The 14,901-nt window shown below is 44.1% G+C and overlaps 1 protein-coding gene across 1 annotated transcript in view; it reads left to right on the top strand.

The window, feature by feature from the left end:
* LOC143828739 (acyl-CoA (8-3)-desaturase-like) overlaps positions 1-4,663 on the top strand; it is a 39,701-nt gene extending 35,038 nt beyond the window's left edge. Inside the window, exons 10-12 of the mRNA XM_077318991.1 lie at positions 3,571-3,650; positions 3,857-3,982; positions 4,139-4,663. Of these exons, the coding sequence (XP_077175106.1) occupies positions 3,571-3,650; positions 3,857-3,982; positions 4,139-4,190 (258 nt within the window). The 3' untranslated portion in view covers positions 4,191-4,663. The remainder of the gene's footprint in view (positions 1-3,570; positions 3,651-3,856; positions 3,983-4,138) is intronic.
* The last annotated feature ends 10,238 nt before the right edge of the window (positions 4,664-14,901 follow it).

The raw sequence follows: 14,901 nt of genomic DNA on the forward strand, positions 1-14,901 counted from the left end.
CCCTGACAGCAAGTCTGCAAGAAATATTCTACCCAAAAAGCTTTAGGTGTCTTGAATTTCCTTTTCAACCTTTTTGACTACTTTCAGTATCTCTGAGTTGCCTTTGCATAACAAGCGAAAGAACTGTGCCTTAGTTAGAAAGCAAAGAGAGAACTCACAGTCTTTGCATTGATTTCATCAGACTTCAGCTCTTGTCAATTTGCAGAAGAATGCAGGATTTTATCAGCTGGTCATTTCAAGCTTAGAAAATTATTTACGACAAGGACACCATCATGGCCCCCAGCACAGGCAGCGACGATCCAGAGAACTCAGTCTCCATGGATGCCGTTCCCAGTTCCTGGGGCGACCAGCGAGCGAGATTTGCGCATCCCGCTCAGGTCTGCCAGGTGCATCTGTTCCTGGCCCTCTGCTTGGCTCGAGAGCTTGTCACGGAACGGTCTAGCATGGTGCCATCTTCAGTCGTCTCCAGTAGATTATATTCTTATATGTATTAACAATTACTTTGCTAAGAAAGACAACAGTAACTTTTAGGTTAGGACTAATATGCAATGGGAACTGAATATGTTCTTTTTAAGATAATAACAGACTATACTCTTACATGTATCAACAATTATTTTGCCTGCTGGTTGTTTCTTTTTCTTTTCAACTTTCTGTAAGCGCTTTATATACAATTAAAAAAAAAAACCTTGTGGGGTAGGTTAGTCAGAGAGTAAATGACTGGCCTGAGGTCACACAGTCATCTTCCATGCCATAATGGGAATTTGAACCTGAACCTCCTGCCATGCTAACTATTGTACCATACAGGGGGGATTAGTATGAAGTCAGTTAATAGTTTTGCCAACCCACTGTTTTTGGGTGATGGTGACACCATTTTTGGGTTTGTACTGAAAGTGATGACAAAAGCCAATTTTCCTTTCTCCCCCCCCCCTTTTTTTCAGTACACCAAGTAACAGTAGGAGTGGTGGGGCTCAAGGTGGGAAGTCTCTCTGCTGTAAACTGACCATCATTCCCCTAATCATGTCTAAGACTCCTACGTCTCTCAGGCTGGCAGGAGACCTCCCACCAGCAGCCTTCCTGCCCTAACATTACTATGGGCTGGCGGGGGGGGGGACTATTGCTGGTGACATAGTGACATCACATTGCCTACTTACAATAACTAATCTTTCTTTATATGGGCATCACAATCCCAGGCTAGGGTTGCCTATGATAGCCTGGCAGGGCAGGTGGAGCAGGGGATATGGTGCTATAATAATGTCACCTCCAGCGAAGTGCTAACATTTCACCAATGTGAGTCGGATTTGGATTAGACATGTGCACTCACCATTTGGTCTGGACCACCTCAGCTTCAGGGAGCCGGCTCAGCTCAAGGCGGCGTCAGGAGGTGCTACCTCAGTTGCCTTGGAGATCTCCGAAGCTTCGGAGATCTCCAAGGTGGTGCTTTGAAGACCTGGACCATGGTGAGGAGAGCAGGATCAGCATCTGTGGTGCATCGGCCGGCAGCTGCTTGCTGCAGTACAAGGAGAGCAGCGGCAGTGACGCACTGGCAGTGGTCACTTGCTGCAGAAGAGGGGGAGCTGAGGCAGCAGTGCACCGGCTGATGGCTGCATGATGCAGTAGAGCACGAGTAGGGGTGGCGGCAGCACACCAGCTGGAGGCTGCAGGCTGGAGCAAAGCCCAGCTGCCAGGTGAGCCTGCCATGCAGGGGGTGAGGGAGCAGAGGGGGAGGGCAGGCAGGTTCTCATGAAACTGCATCCTATCATTTTGCATCCCTAAGTTGGATGACATTGGTGAGGAGTTTGAACCCTGAGCAGTTTGGCCAGGGAAGACCCAATCACTCAGGGTGCAGAATTTTGCCACTGCTCCTTCTGCAGAGTGATCTGGAGGATCATGCAGTGAACAGCAGTAAGAGAGCAGAGGTCCCCCCAAGCACATCATGTGGCAAACTGCTTCATGAATCTTCTGAGCCATTGGAACTACCTCCCAAGAAACACTGATAAAAATATATATACTCTGATCTGGATTCTGGCTGTGATACAGGCCAAGAAGGATGCTTAGGGCTGATCCTGCTTTAGGATGCTTAGGGCTTATCCTGCGTTGAGCAGGGGGTTGGATTAGATGGCCTGTATAGCCCCTTCCAACTCTATGATTCTATGATTCTAAGAAGGAATGAATAAGACTTGGCTTGTTCTGCTTATGAACTACTTTGACCCAGCTACCACGAGGGATGTTGATAGGATCCTGGGATCTTAGAAAGCCACCACCTGTGCACTATTCCAGTCCAAAAGCAGGGTGTAAGCTTTCTAGAGTCAAAACTCATTTATGTCTCTGACAAAGGGAGCTCTAACTCTCAGAAGCATATACCCTGGAAATATCGTTGGTGTTCAATGTGCTGCTGGATTGGAAACTTACTGCAGAACAATATGGCTACCCACCTGAAATGATCTTCACTTGTGTACTGGATCCTTGCCCATCCTGGCTGCCAAATTCATGTAAGGACCACAATCATTAGTCCTGATGTACATAATAAGCAAGTCACTAATTCATGGCAACTTTCCTCAGCCACTCAAAAGAGTCTGTCCCCTACTTCAAAAACCATCCCTACAGACAAAGTGATGTAACCAGTTATCAACAATTATCAGCTGAACAAAACCAGAACAAAATGGGAGTCCAGTGACACCTTTAAGACAAACAAAGTTTCATTCTACATGCGATCTTCTATGTGCATGCATTCAGGCAATGAAACAGGAATGATCAGAGAGCAAATATAAGGAAATTATCAGTAAGTTAGTAAACAGCATCATGAAGATATCCAGCTGATATGCAGCACAATAAAGATGTTTGTCACGATCAAACGATGCCTTGCTAGAATAATAGAGCTCATCAGTCGTTTAGATTCAGTTGCCATTCACAAATATCAAAATGAAATAAGAATGTTAAGGTTAGTGATGAATTGCAAATGCTTTTCCAGTTGTGAACAGAAGTACAGTAATTAAAAGGGGCCTGTTGGCCGGTTAAGAATGGAAGCATACCCACAAGTGACAAGTTGTGTTAAGTTCAATCTCATGCCCTAAGACCAGAGAGTTCGATTCTAAATAACCTTGTGTACTTCGTTGTATAACATTACAGTTCTATTGTCCCAAATTAAATAAAATGAAGAGGGGATTGTAAGGAATGCAGATTTGACTTATTCATGAGAGTTTTGTTATACAGTTAACAGGGCTATACTGTAATGAAATGTTTCAGAAAGATGCTTTGATAAAGAGACAGGGACTGTGAATTAAACTATTGTACATAGTACATACTATGGGTGTGATGTTACTATGTAATTTCTTCACCATTTAACATGTTGTGTTATTCTTTTTTCCCCTAGCTTGGCTTCAGCTGTGTGTTCAAAAGTATGCAATCCAAACCCTGTTGCACTATTATTTGATGTCTCATTCCTGTTGATTTAATTGTCTCATGCTTTGTGAGACCCCTCCCAGAGAAAAAAGTGGACTATAAATGCCATATTTAAAAAATGCTGACAGTGAAAGACATACTTTCAAGTCATTGTTTAAAAAATTTGTTTAGCTTGCAGCAACATGTAATGTGGATCAATCCATGTTCAACGACTGGTATACAGGACACTTGAATTTCCAGATTGAACATCAGTGAGTATAAGAAACAGAGAGAAAGATTTGATATGGGAAAAGGTTCTTCTTTGAATATAAGAGGCATTTTCCTGAAAATGTGGAAACACATTTTTAGCACATTTTGGGTGTTAAGGAATTTAAGAGCTTAAGCAGGGATGTAATACTTTTTGCTCTTTCAACTCTCTGATACCTGCTTCAATCCATCCTTTGCTCTCCCCCTGCAGCCTTTTCCCCACAATGCCTCGAAACAATTATTGGAAGGTGGCTCCTCTGGTGAAGTCCCTCTGTGCCAAGCATGGTGTTCAGTACCACTGCAAGCCCCTGCTCACTGCCTTTGCAGATATATTGCAGTAAGTATCACCCAACCCAGTGGGAAGGAGGAAAAGGCTGGGTATGAGAGGGTCAGGGTTGCACAGGAGAATCACGAAAGTACTCGTGGCAGGGCATGGAAGAGCCAGATATTGGGATATTTACCAAAGAGACTCCTTTTCCCTTTCTCTTGGCAGCTCTCTGAAGGAATCGTCAGAACACTGGGAGGAGGCCTATCTCCATGGCTAAGAAGAGGCAGGGCCTCAGGAGGACGTCTCCTCACCAGGGATACAGTTTTCTCAGTTTTCTTGAGGGAGGGCGTGGTGCTGAGCCCAGTCCAGGTCCGTACTTATAATCTATATTAAATTAATTCAGTATGAAATTATTTAGTCTGAATATGCCATCTTATTGAACAGTGGGTTCAATAAGGTGCTGAGTCATTTGTAGAGGGAACAGCAGCTGAACTCCAGCTTACCACCCAAACATATATACAGTCTGTGATTTACTCGGTGTGAGTCCCCAGACTTAAGCTCCTCTGCCAGGCATTTGGTTGAGGTCAACCAAACCACTGCTTCCAGTTGGCCCTCAAGCTCCCCCCCTCTACGACCAACACTAATCAGTTGCCCGCAGGGTCCAGTAAGAGTTAAGCTGAGGCTCTGACAATTTCTATTTTATGGTGTTATTGTTATGATCTTGTTAAGTTATTATTGTTATAATATTACTGCTGGTATATAAATATAATAAATAAATAAATAAATAGCTAATTGGACCATTCAAACAATCCAATGGCAGGATGGATCCTGTGTGCTAAACAATGGTATTAAATGTCCCTACTGTTTGAATTGGGTTTCCTGCTCTGTGGGTCTGCTTTACTGCATACACAACACCATCAACAATTAAACGTGTGATTTTAAAATATATTTTCATTTGTAATTGAATGCGTCAAAAAAAGATGACTCTACATGAGGAGAGAAAAGATGTCATAACTCTGCCACTGAGACATTTACAATAAATGGTGCATTTGTTTATGAAAGGAAATACCTCCTCTCCCTCTCTGTCTTTTCCTGACAGCTTAGGCTGGATGTGTGACTAGTCCAAGGTCACAGAGTATACTTCAGAGCTAAGTGGGTATTTGAACTCTGGTCTCTCCAATTTTGGACCAACATGCTGACAACTACACTGCCCACATACTGAACACTCTAAATAAATATCTAAATACATCTCAAAATCTCAGATACCCTAGCTTAAAAATATGGGAGAATTGGTTTAGCTGAAGTCGAGGTCAGAATATCAGCATCACTTTATTTTCCATATCTGGGTAATGTCACCAGAAATCCATACATGGGTGTCCAAGACACATATATGAGCAATGGGGAATTGCTTTGCAGGAGGCTTGGTAACGCATTTGCCAATGTTTACAGGGTGATTACACCCTTTAGAACTCAAGGCAGACAACAGATAGTTATGGTAAAATAAAAACAATCTTTATTGGAAGGAAAACAATAAAAAGCAATAAGCAAAAATATACCTAGCACACTAGTAGTCTAACAGATAAGAAAATAAAATGGGGAAACGAATTGGACTAGTGTAATGACTAGCAGTCATTTCAGCCTAACAGCTGATGGGTGCACCCACCCAACTGTTAGGCTGAAATAGTTGTGAGCCACTTCAACCTAAGAGCTGCCCCTACCCTGCTGTCATGATATACTTTGACTCGGATTGAGGTTTTGAAACCTTGAAGCTGCTTGGCAATTACTGAAAAATTAATAAAGGGCTTGCCACTGAAGAAATATTGGCAATGGAAAATGGGTGATATTTGGAAACCGTTCTGGCAGAAGTCCTGGTGAAACAAATAAAAACCAAGGAAAGAAAGGACATGCTTTGTTTGAACATCTATTAATTGACACTTTTCGCCACTGGGATTGGTCTCTCTTCTTTACCCTTTGTTGAAAAAACTTCATAGACAATTTCAGAAACAGATATATCCTCAGCCCTCAGCCCCCCTTTCATGAGATTTGTATGCTACCACAGAAAGGTGGTTGTATCTAAACTACAAATGTAAACCATTCTTCAAACATCTTATTCCCCAGATGCAAGGTAATTTACATTCCTTACATCACTAAACAGTACCAACAATAAAAGAGAAGAGGAACAACTTCAGACCAAAGGGGAAAGGGGAGTGGGTAAGAGAGGCTGGGGGAGCCTCCTGGGAAAAGCAGGACCCTTCATGGGCCCTATCAGCTGAAAGCATTGACCCGGGCTAAGAGTACATGACACTTACCCACTCCTAAAATACCCCTCCCACCAACTGTTCATGTTAACCAAGTATGGGCTGGCTATTGCTCAGGTCTGATTCCAGTTTTGCATGAGCATCCTCAACTGCTTGGAACTGGGATTGGAGCATCCTCAATTTCTACCCAGCCCCTCTCTTTTATTGTCATGCTAGGGAAGGTGGGATAGGACATTTACCAGGAAGCTGGACTTTCTGGGCAGGTGCTGCAGGATGAAATCAAAATGGGAGAAGAACTCTGCCCACTTGATTTGTTTGGCGTTTGGCTTATGAGGTTTGTGCAGCACCTCCAGGTTCCTATGGTCTATCCAGACCTGAAACAGCTCCCTGGCCCCTTCCAGGAAGTGGCGTTAGGGGGAGAGGGCTAGTTTCACAGAGAACATATCCTCCCAGACTACCCAGTTCCTTTATATCTATGAGAACTTCCAAAGCATCCCATTACCCTCTCTCTGCAACAACATCCCACCCATACCCATATCACTAGCATCCACTTCAAAAATAAATTGCCTCTGAGGTTTGGGTATGCAAGCACTGGTTCAATGGTAAAGAACCTTGTAAACTCATTGAACACATATTGGCACAATTCAGTCCAGGGCAGGCAGTTCCCCGAATGCTTAGCCCCCTCCCTTTTCCCTATGTTTTCAACAGGTCCAGAAGGGGAAGCAGCACATAGGCAAAGTAAGGGAGGGAATCATGGTAGAAGTTGGCAAACCACAAAATTGAATGTAACCACCTGTGAGTTCTGGGGGGAGACCAATATAGAACATCCTGAAACTTGTCAGGGTCCATCTTGATTTATAAAACCATAGAGTTGGAAAGGTCCTCCAGGGTCATCTAGTCCAACCCCCTGCACAATGCAGGAACTCACAACCAAGCTAGGCTACAAGTGCCCTACCTGATCTCAGAACACTTAGCCAAAGTGATCCATGCAATGGTTATGTTCATACTAGACTTCTGTACCTTGCTCTGTGTGGGCCTTCTCTTGTCACTGACCTGGAAATTACAGTTGGTGCAAAATGTGGCTGTTAGGGTCCTCTTGAGGTCATCTTGGAGGGGCCATACCCAGCCTGTGCTGAGGCAGCTGAACTGGTTACTAATTAGGTTTCAGATCAGGTTTGAGGTTTTGATTCTTGCCTGCATATCTGAGGGACCAGTTATGTCCAGCTTGGTGTAGTGGTTAAGAGTGTGGACATAGAATCATAGAATCATAGAATCATAGAGTTGGAAGGGGCCATACAGGCCATCTAGTCCAACCCCCTGCTCAACGCAGGATCAGCCCTAAGCATCCTAAAGCATCTAATCTGGCAAGTCGGGTTTGATTCCACAATCCTCCACATGCAACCAGCTGGGTGACCTTGGGCTCACCACAGCACAGATAAAGCTCTTCTGACTGAGCAATAATATCAGGGCTCCCTCAGCATCACCTACCTCACAAGGTGTCTGTTGTAGGCAGAAAAAAGGGAAGGCGACCAAAAGCCGTTTTGAGACTCCTTTGGGTAAAAAGTAGCATATGAGAACCAACTCTTCTTATTCTCCTCCTCCTTATGCTCCCCACAGGGATCTTTGCTCTGCAGGTTTGAAACTGCTAGTTGTCCCCAGTCACTGGGAGTATGCCTGGCCTCTACCAGGGCCCATATGCCAGACATTTGGGCAAGGACTACCTCTCCCGAGAGTAGCCGTGTGTTACTATCACCAGGCATGGAGGGAGTGGGGGGAGATTATAGAATTGCATTGTGCCAGCATCATTGTTGTACTTTTATTTTTTAAGGATTTTATTGTAAACTGCCATGAGCCAGCAAGGCCCGGGTTAATAAAAACTAATATAAATAAGAATAAATAAACTACATGCCTACCCACAGTGGCCCCAATTTCATGCCCAAGAGATCCCCCCACCAAAACTGTCCAGAATCCAGCCTGGTCTAGAGGAAATTCACCAACAATCCCACAGCAGTGATCAGCAATTCCCTGAGAATGCAAGGAAAGGCTACAAGAGACAAACACTGACACATCCCTTCCTGCCCACCCACTCACAATGTGTCTAAGTTCTTAAAATCAGCATTTCTTTATAGCCTCTGCTAAAAAAAACCTCCAAAGAAGAAGAACACACCACCTCCCGACCAGGCCTATTCCACTGAGGAACTGTTCTAACTATCAGGAACTGCTTCCAGATGTTAAGCTGAAATTTCTTTTGAATTAATTTCAACCCATTGGTTCTGGTACAACCCTTTGGGCAACAGAAAATAACTCTGCTCCATTTTCTATATGATAGCCCTTCAAGTATTTGAAGATGGTTATCATCTCACTTCATAGTCATCTTCTCTCCAGGCTAAACAGACCGAGCTCCCTCAACCTTTCCTCATACAACTTGGTCTCCAAACCCCTCACCATCTTTATAGCCCTTCTCTGGACATGTTGCATGTGGCCACCAGGTAACCCAGGTAATTTAAGCTCTTTTGGTGAAATTTTCATTTAGATACTTTGGTGTTGAGCTAAGAGTTGTCTGAGGACCTCCATGACTAGAGAAATGTATTTCTCAAGGTTCTGGCTGTAAAGCAAAACATCATCAAAATAAACAACAACATCCTTGTAGTGTATGTCCATCAGGACCTCATTGATCACATTCATGAACACCCAGGGGGTCTTGCTGAGGCCAAATGGCATTCAAGATACTCAAATTGACCCAAGGCCATTTTCCATCCATCCCCAGGGGCAATTAACACCCTGAAGTATGCCTCCCTTAAGTCCAGCTTGGTAAATAACGTTCTTCCACCCAACTGCCACAGCAAGTCTTTGATCAGTGGGATCAAGTAGGTATTAGTCTTGGAGAAGGCATTGATGGCTCTATAGTCCCTGTACAATGTAAGAGTGCTACACTTCTTGGCAAACAAAACTGGAGTCTTGGACAAAGTCATTGAGCAAATGAAACCCTGGGCTAAGTTCTTTTCAATAAAAATGCACCAGCTCTGCCTGGCTCATGGATCTTGGCCCTGGGCAACACAGTCCCCAGTTTCAACTCAATAGCATATTTGATGGCCTTGTGGGATGGAACTGGTCACAATATGACTGCAAAAACATCCTCCCACTGTCAGGCAGGTTTTCCAACCATATCATGGTGGCCCCCATACTCATGCCATTCAAGGGGAGCTTGGGCCATGGCTATGAGGGCTGGGCTTGAGAATTGTCTAGCGCACTTAGGACTGGAAAACTCTATTGCACCTTCCTCCCAGAGGAAGACCTGGAAGTGGGTCATCAAACAATCAATTTCCATTAGAACAAGGTACCCAGCCACTGGAGCCACAATCATAAAAATCTGCTCCAATAGGAAGGGTTACATCGCCACCATGATTGCTCTTCCTCCCACTGAGTTCCCATCCACCTGTTCCAGGATCAGAAGGTTGACCAATTTCTCCAATTCCAACCCCACCTAGATGGATAAATGGATCCCTATGCACTCATTGATGAGGGTGGCTGGAACAGGAGGGGGATATAGGCAATGGGGCAGTGACAGTACACGCATCTCATTGACCTGCTGCAGGGCACTCTTCATGGAAGGTCCTTTTCATTTCCTGATCGCTGCCTCTTCTCCTCCATGGACCATGATCCCTTCAGCTCAAGACTGAGAGGGCTGTTGACCAGCAGCAGCATCTCACATGGCTTGCCCCCCATGATGACTTCAATGATATTCACGGGGGCCATTGTTTCTGAGACTCATGCTTTACCTTGGCTGTTCCAACACACAGCCTGGAACGGTTTTCCTCTTTGGACACATGGTGGCAAAGTGGCCAGCTGCCCCACATTCCAGACACAGCCTATTATGCCCCTGCTGACACTTCTTTGGCCCTCTGAGGTGTTGCCACAACAACCAGAGCCAGCTGTTCCACATCCATCATCTGGGCAGCCAGCATCAGCTGAAGATTCTTTCAAACACAATGCAGATCAAGCAGAGAGTGAAAAGATGGAGCTGGTCATGTGCCCAGACTCAGTCCCGGCACAGCCAGAGTCAGACGACAGCATGGAGGAGGTGGTTGGGCTCTTAGAGAAGATGCACTATGGCCATAGAGTGCAGAAGAAGCGCAAGGCTGCTGACTCGATGTCAGCATAGACCAGACACAGCTGATGCAGCTTCGGAGGAGAGTGATTGATAGTCCAGCTGGAATCACTCAGCTCATTATCAGGGCTGCTTTTAGGCAGGGCTGCAGCAGCGTTTCGGCATGGGTACAATCTGCAGAAACCCTCCTGTCCAGCTTGGATTCCTTTTGCCCTGCAAACTCTTGTGTGATTTCCTATCAGCTTCCCTGACCTTGGCATACGGCTTTCAACTTTGCTCCTTGTAACTGGACTGGCTTTGACAACTACCCCTGCTTATCTGGATCCTGACCTTGGCTATCCCTCAACCACTCTTCGCCTCACCCCCGACTCTGTTTGCTTCGGTATGTGTAACAATCCAGACAGGACACTGACTTTGCTCTTGTGTGGTGACTCAGGCTTGGCTCCACAGACAAGGCACCTTCAGCCCAGCTGCCACTGAATGTAGCCAGATAGGGCAGCACAACCATAGTTGGAACAATAAGGAGCTTCAGGACGAGAGCTATGACAAGTACAACAACCTGTACCGCAACCCAAAACTTAAGAAGCCACTGGTACTACACAACATTATGGAGAAATTAAATATACTCTCAATAAACTTTAATGGTCTAAATACATCTGCGAAACAAATTAAATTTTTCAATCAGCTTTAAAAATTTAGGGCAGATATTATCTGCCTACAAGAAACCGATGTTAAACAAAAACATTCTAAGATCTAGGAGATTAAAAAAACTATGAAAAGTCTTTGCTGCCTCAGCCTCAGTCAAAAAGAGAGAGGTGGCAACCTATGTAATGAACCCAAATATCAAAGTTGAGTCATTAATGCAAGACCTGGAAGGACGTTATATTACTCTTAATATTACTTTGCTAGATGGACAGAAGTTTATTTTTGTAAACATTTATGCTCTTAATAATGCAAAGGATAAATTTAATGAAGATTTCTTTTCTGAAACAGAAATTGCAGATACTGGATTTTTTATAATTGGAGATTTTAACGCAATTGCAAACCCCTTGACCGACAAGCCATGTAAATGAGCTGGAGCCAAATTTCCAAGATCTGCATTGTCAAACTTTAAACTTTCCCCCCTAGTTGATGTGTGGAGAGAATTCAATCTGAAATATAGAGTACGCCAATATACTCATTAGGGATGTTCATTTTGGTCCGCCTCAGACAAAAAAACCCTCTGAAGCAGGGCCATCTCAGAGACAAATCGCTCCAAGGAGGTCCAAGCAGTTCAATCCCTACGTCTAACAGATCCAACATGTGAAACATGCTTCAGAGCCAACTCAGACTGCCTCAGCCGCTTCAGACCTGCCTCAGACCTCAGCGAGGTGCACTTTGGAAGCAGCCATTTAAAGTTTAAAGGGAAAGGTATACACTTACCTTGGCTTCTTTCACACTCCGCCTTCCCCGCTGTTTGTCTGGAGTTACCAGGCCCTGGAACAAAGGGAGGGGGGAGTGAGAGATACAGACAAATGGCTGGGCTTCCTGATGGAGGCCAATCAATCATTGCAATGCATTTTGCATTTGCAAATGTATTGCAATGATGAGGTTCTGCAGCTTTCTCTTCTTGCTTGCTAAAAAGGAAGACAAGGTAGGTGGGGGGAGGCTGGGGGGAAAGTTAGCCTATAGGGAGGCATGTTTTGGGAGAAAAGGGTTTTTCCTTTTTGAAATTTTTCTGTGCTTGGCCAGGAGAGTATATAAGGTTAGGGGGTCTTCTTACCTGCTTCTGTTGCTGGCTGCTGCCTCCTGGCCTATGCTACCCTGGCAGAGCAGACTCTTACAGTTTGACGCCAATAGAGTATGCTGGGCCTTGCTGTGTAGCTGGCTGGCTGGCTGGCTGGCTGGGTGGGTGGGTGGTGCTGCACTGAACATTGGAGGATCTTCATCGCTGGAGAAGACATCAAACGGTTTGACTGAGGGACTCTGATCTTTTTTTCCTCTTCTCTTCTCACTTTTCTTCTTCCTCTTCTTAATCATTTCTTATTTTCAAAGCAAACTATTCTTTTGGTTTATGTGGGTGGGGTTTGGGGATGCTCTGGGATTCACTGTTTCTTCTCCTTGTTCTTTCTTTCATCATTTTTATCTGACTGAGGGGCAACACTGTTTGGCTTTTCTTCTTGGGGTGCTGTTGTGTTGCTTTTAAAAGCTGATTTTTATAGTTGCTTTTTACAGATCTTTCAGTGTTGTTTTTGTGGTGGGGTAGCCCTCCTTTTGGTGGGTGGCTTGCTGCCCTGCTGTGGTTGATGCTGTTTTGTTTGGAGTGCCACTGTTGTTGTTAGAATTATAATCCATTTTCCCATTTTGGTAGCTGTTGTACTTATTGTTGTGGGTTGCCACCTTTGGGTACTATTGTTCCCTGAGTGACTGCTCTGGTTTGTCAATTTGGTTGTGGCCTGGGGGGGCACTGTTTGGCTTCTTTTCTTTGGGTGCTATTGTGTTGCTTTTAACAGTTGATTTTTGCAGTTGCTTTTTACAGTTGTTTCTTTACAATTGGTGTTTTGTTCTGGGGGGCACTGTTTGTTGATGGTTCTGGGGTGCTAATGTTGTTGTTAGAGTTGTAATCCATTCTCCCAGTTTGGTAGCTGTTAAACTTGTTGTTGTGGGATGCCCATTTTGGGTAATGTTGTTCTGCTCTGGTTTGCTGTTGTTGTGGCTGTTGAGTTAGAGGCTCCAAACTTTCAAGTTAGTTCCAGGAGCCTCTTTTCTGACTTCCCCCCAAGTCTCAAGAAATTTGGAACAGGGGGGCCAATTCTAGGGAGTCCCCATCTTCTCTCCATTATATCCAATGATGAGAAAAAACACCACTGGAAGTAATGGGCCCATTATGTCCTATGGTGTTTTCTCACCATAGGATATAATGGAAAGGATGGGGAACACCCTCTTTGGAAGCCCCTGGAATGGAACACCCTGATCCAATCTTTTTGAAACTTTGGGAGAGTCAAAGAAGAGCCTTCTGAAGGTACCCTGAGAGTTTGGAGCCTGTACATTTAACCCCCACTCCCACTGTGGAAATCTATCTCCTCTAGCAAGGAATTTTTTTTTCATGCAACAACAGCAGCGAGATTGGTGATAGCAAGTAACTGGAAATCACTAGAACCACCACCACTATCAATGTGGTTTGATAAATTGGCAGAACTTCCTGAAGTGGCCAAATTAACCAATATGTTATGTTATGTTTCAATTTATACCCTACCACTTTCAGCAAGCTGGCTCGTGGCAGGTCACAATAAAAACCCCAATAAAATATACAACATTTGTCCCCATGAAAAAAACATTTGTCACCCATTAAAAAAAACCTTATGGTGGCGACAATTCAAGTACCATAGAGCTAGCTAAAAATCCATTAAGTTAGTTAATGGAAAATCTTTGGAAGATCTTCAAGAACAATGGCACTATTATGCTGATTACCTTGCCAAATAGAAGACTAGAACAAGATTTTGAATCAACATCAATCTGATGGATTATACTGCTATAATGGGGGAGGGGGATCAGAGATCAAAGGAAAATTATGTACTCAATAACATCTCTTTTTCTTTACTTTTATCTTTGTTACATATCAATGAAGTCTATTATAACAAAAAGCAGTGAATGTAGTATGTTGTCAAATTAATGTTTGTAAAATGCAGACACTTTGCAAAATCACTAACAAAGACATGTTTAACAGATTTACTGTCTTATTAAAGGGAAAAGAAAGTCATGGTGTACAAAAAAAGAATGACTACGAAGAAACTAGGAGAAGAGGTACTGGAAGACGAAGATCACCAAGTTGATGTATCCAGATAATGTGGGGTCAATCAATCAATCAAACAAGCTTTCCTATAGTTGTTCAGACCAAGTTATATGAAGTCCTTACATAAGAGACCAAAAGAATATGGTCATTTAATATAATACAGTTTAAAACAGATCATAAAATAAAACTTAAAACTATGCTAATCTGGAGCATTGGATTTTTATGGTGGCAGCACAAAATTTAGCCAGCTGAGTTGTCCGAGGGGGACTCATCACTTAGCAGCCTCTTTGCTCGATCTACATCATGATGTTCTGGTAACTTTTTAAGGAGTAGTTCAATCAAGTTGCTACAAATGTCTACATATGCAGGCCAGTGGAACAATATATGCTCTCTTGTATCAATTTCACCACTCCCACAAAAACATTGTCTCAGTGTAAGGGGAATGTTCTTATAGCGACCCTCTAGAAGAGCTGAAGGCAAGAAAGAGCATCTTGCAATGGTAAATAACCTTCTTTGTTTACTTCTGTGACAGATAAGTGGCAGGGGCCAGAAGATATCTTGTTTTAACAGGTGAGTGGGGAGAGCCCCTTGGGGGTCATACTGCCCGCTTTGCGCCTGTGAGGATCCAGCGTGGTCTACTCACCGAACAAAGTGCAACCTGGAGGGGAAGGAAGCCAGGAGGGCTTCCCCTTTAAAACCTTCTCTAGAAGAGCGGAGAGTAAAAAGTGGAGAGTGGAGTCTCCTGATTGCCACCCAGAGGCTGACAGGAAAATCTCCCAGAGCTTGGCCTCTGGGTTTAGTGTCTGTCTTTTGGCGCCATCTGGTGGCTCTGGTCAGAACACCGATGGGC

This window comes from Paroedura picta, chromosome 2 (assembly GCF_049243985.1).
Source record: "Paroedura picta isolate Pp20150507F chromosome 2, Ppicta_v3.0, whole genome shotgun sequence".
NCBI lineage: Eukaryota > Metazoa > Chordata > Lepidosauria > Squamata > Gekkonidae > Paroedura > Paroedura picta.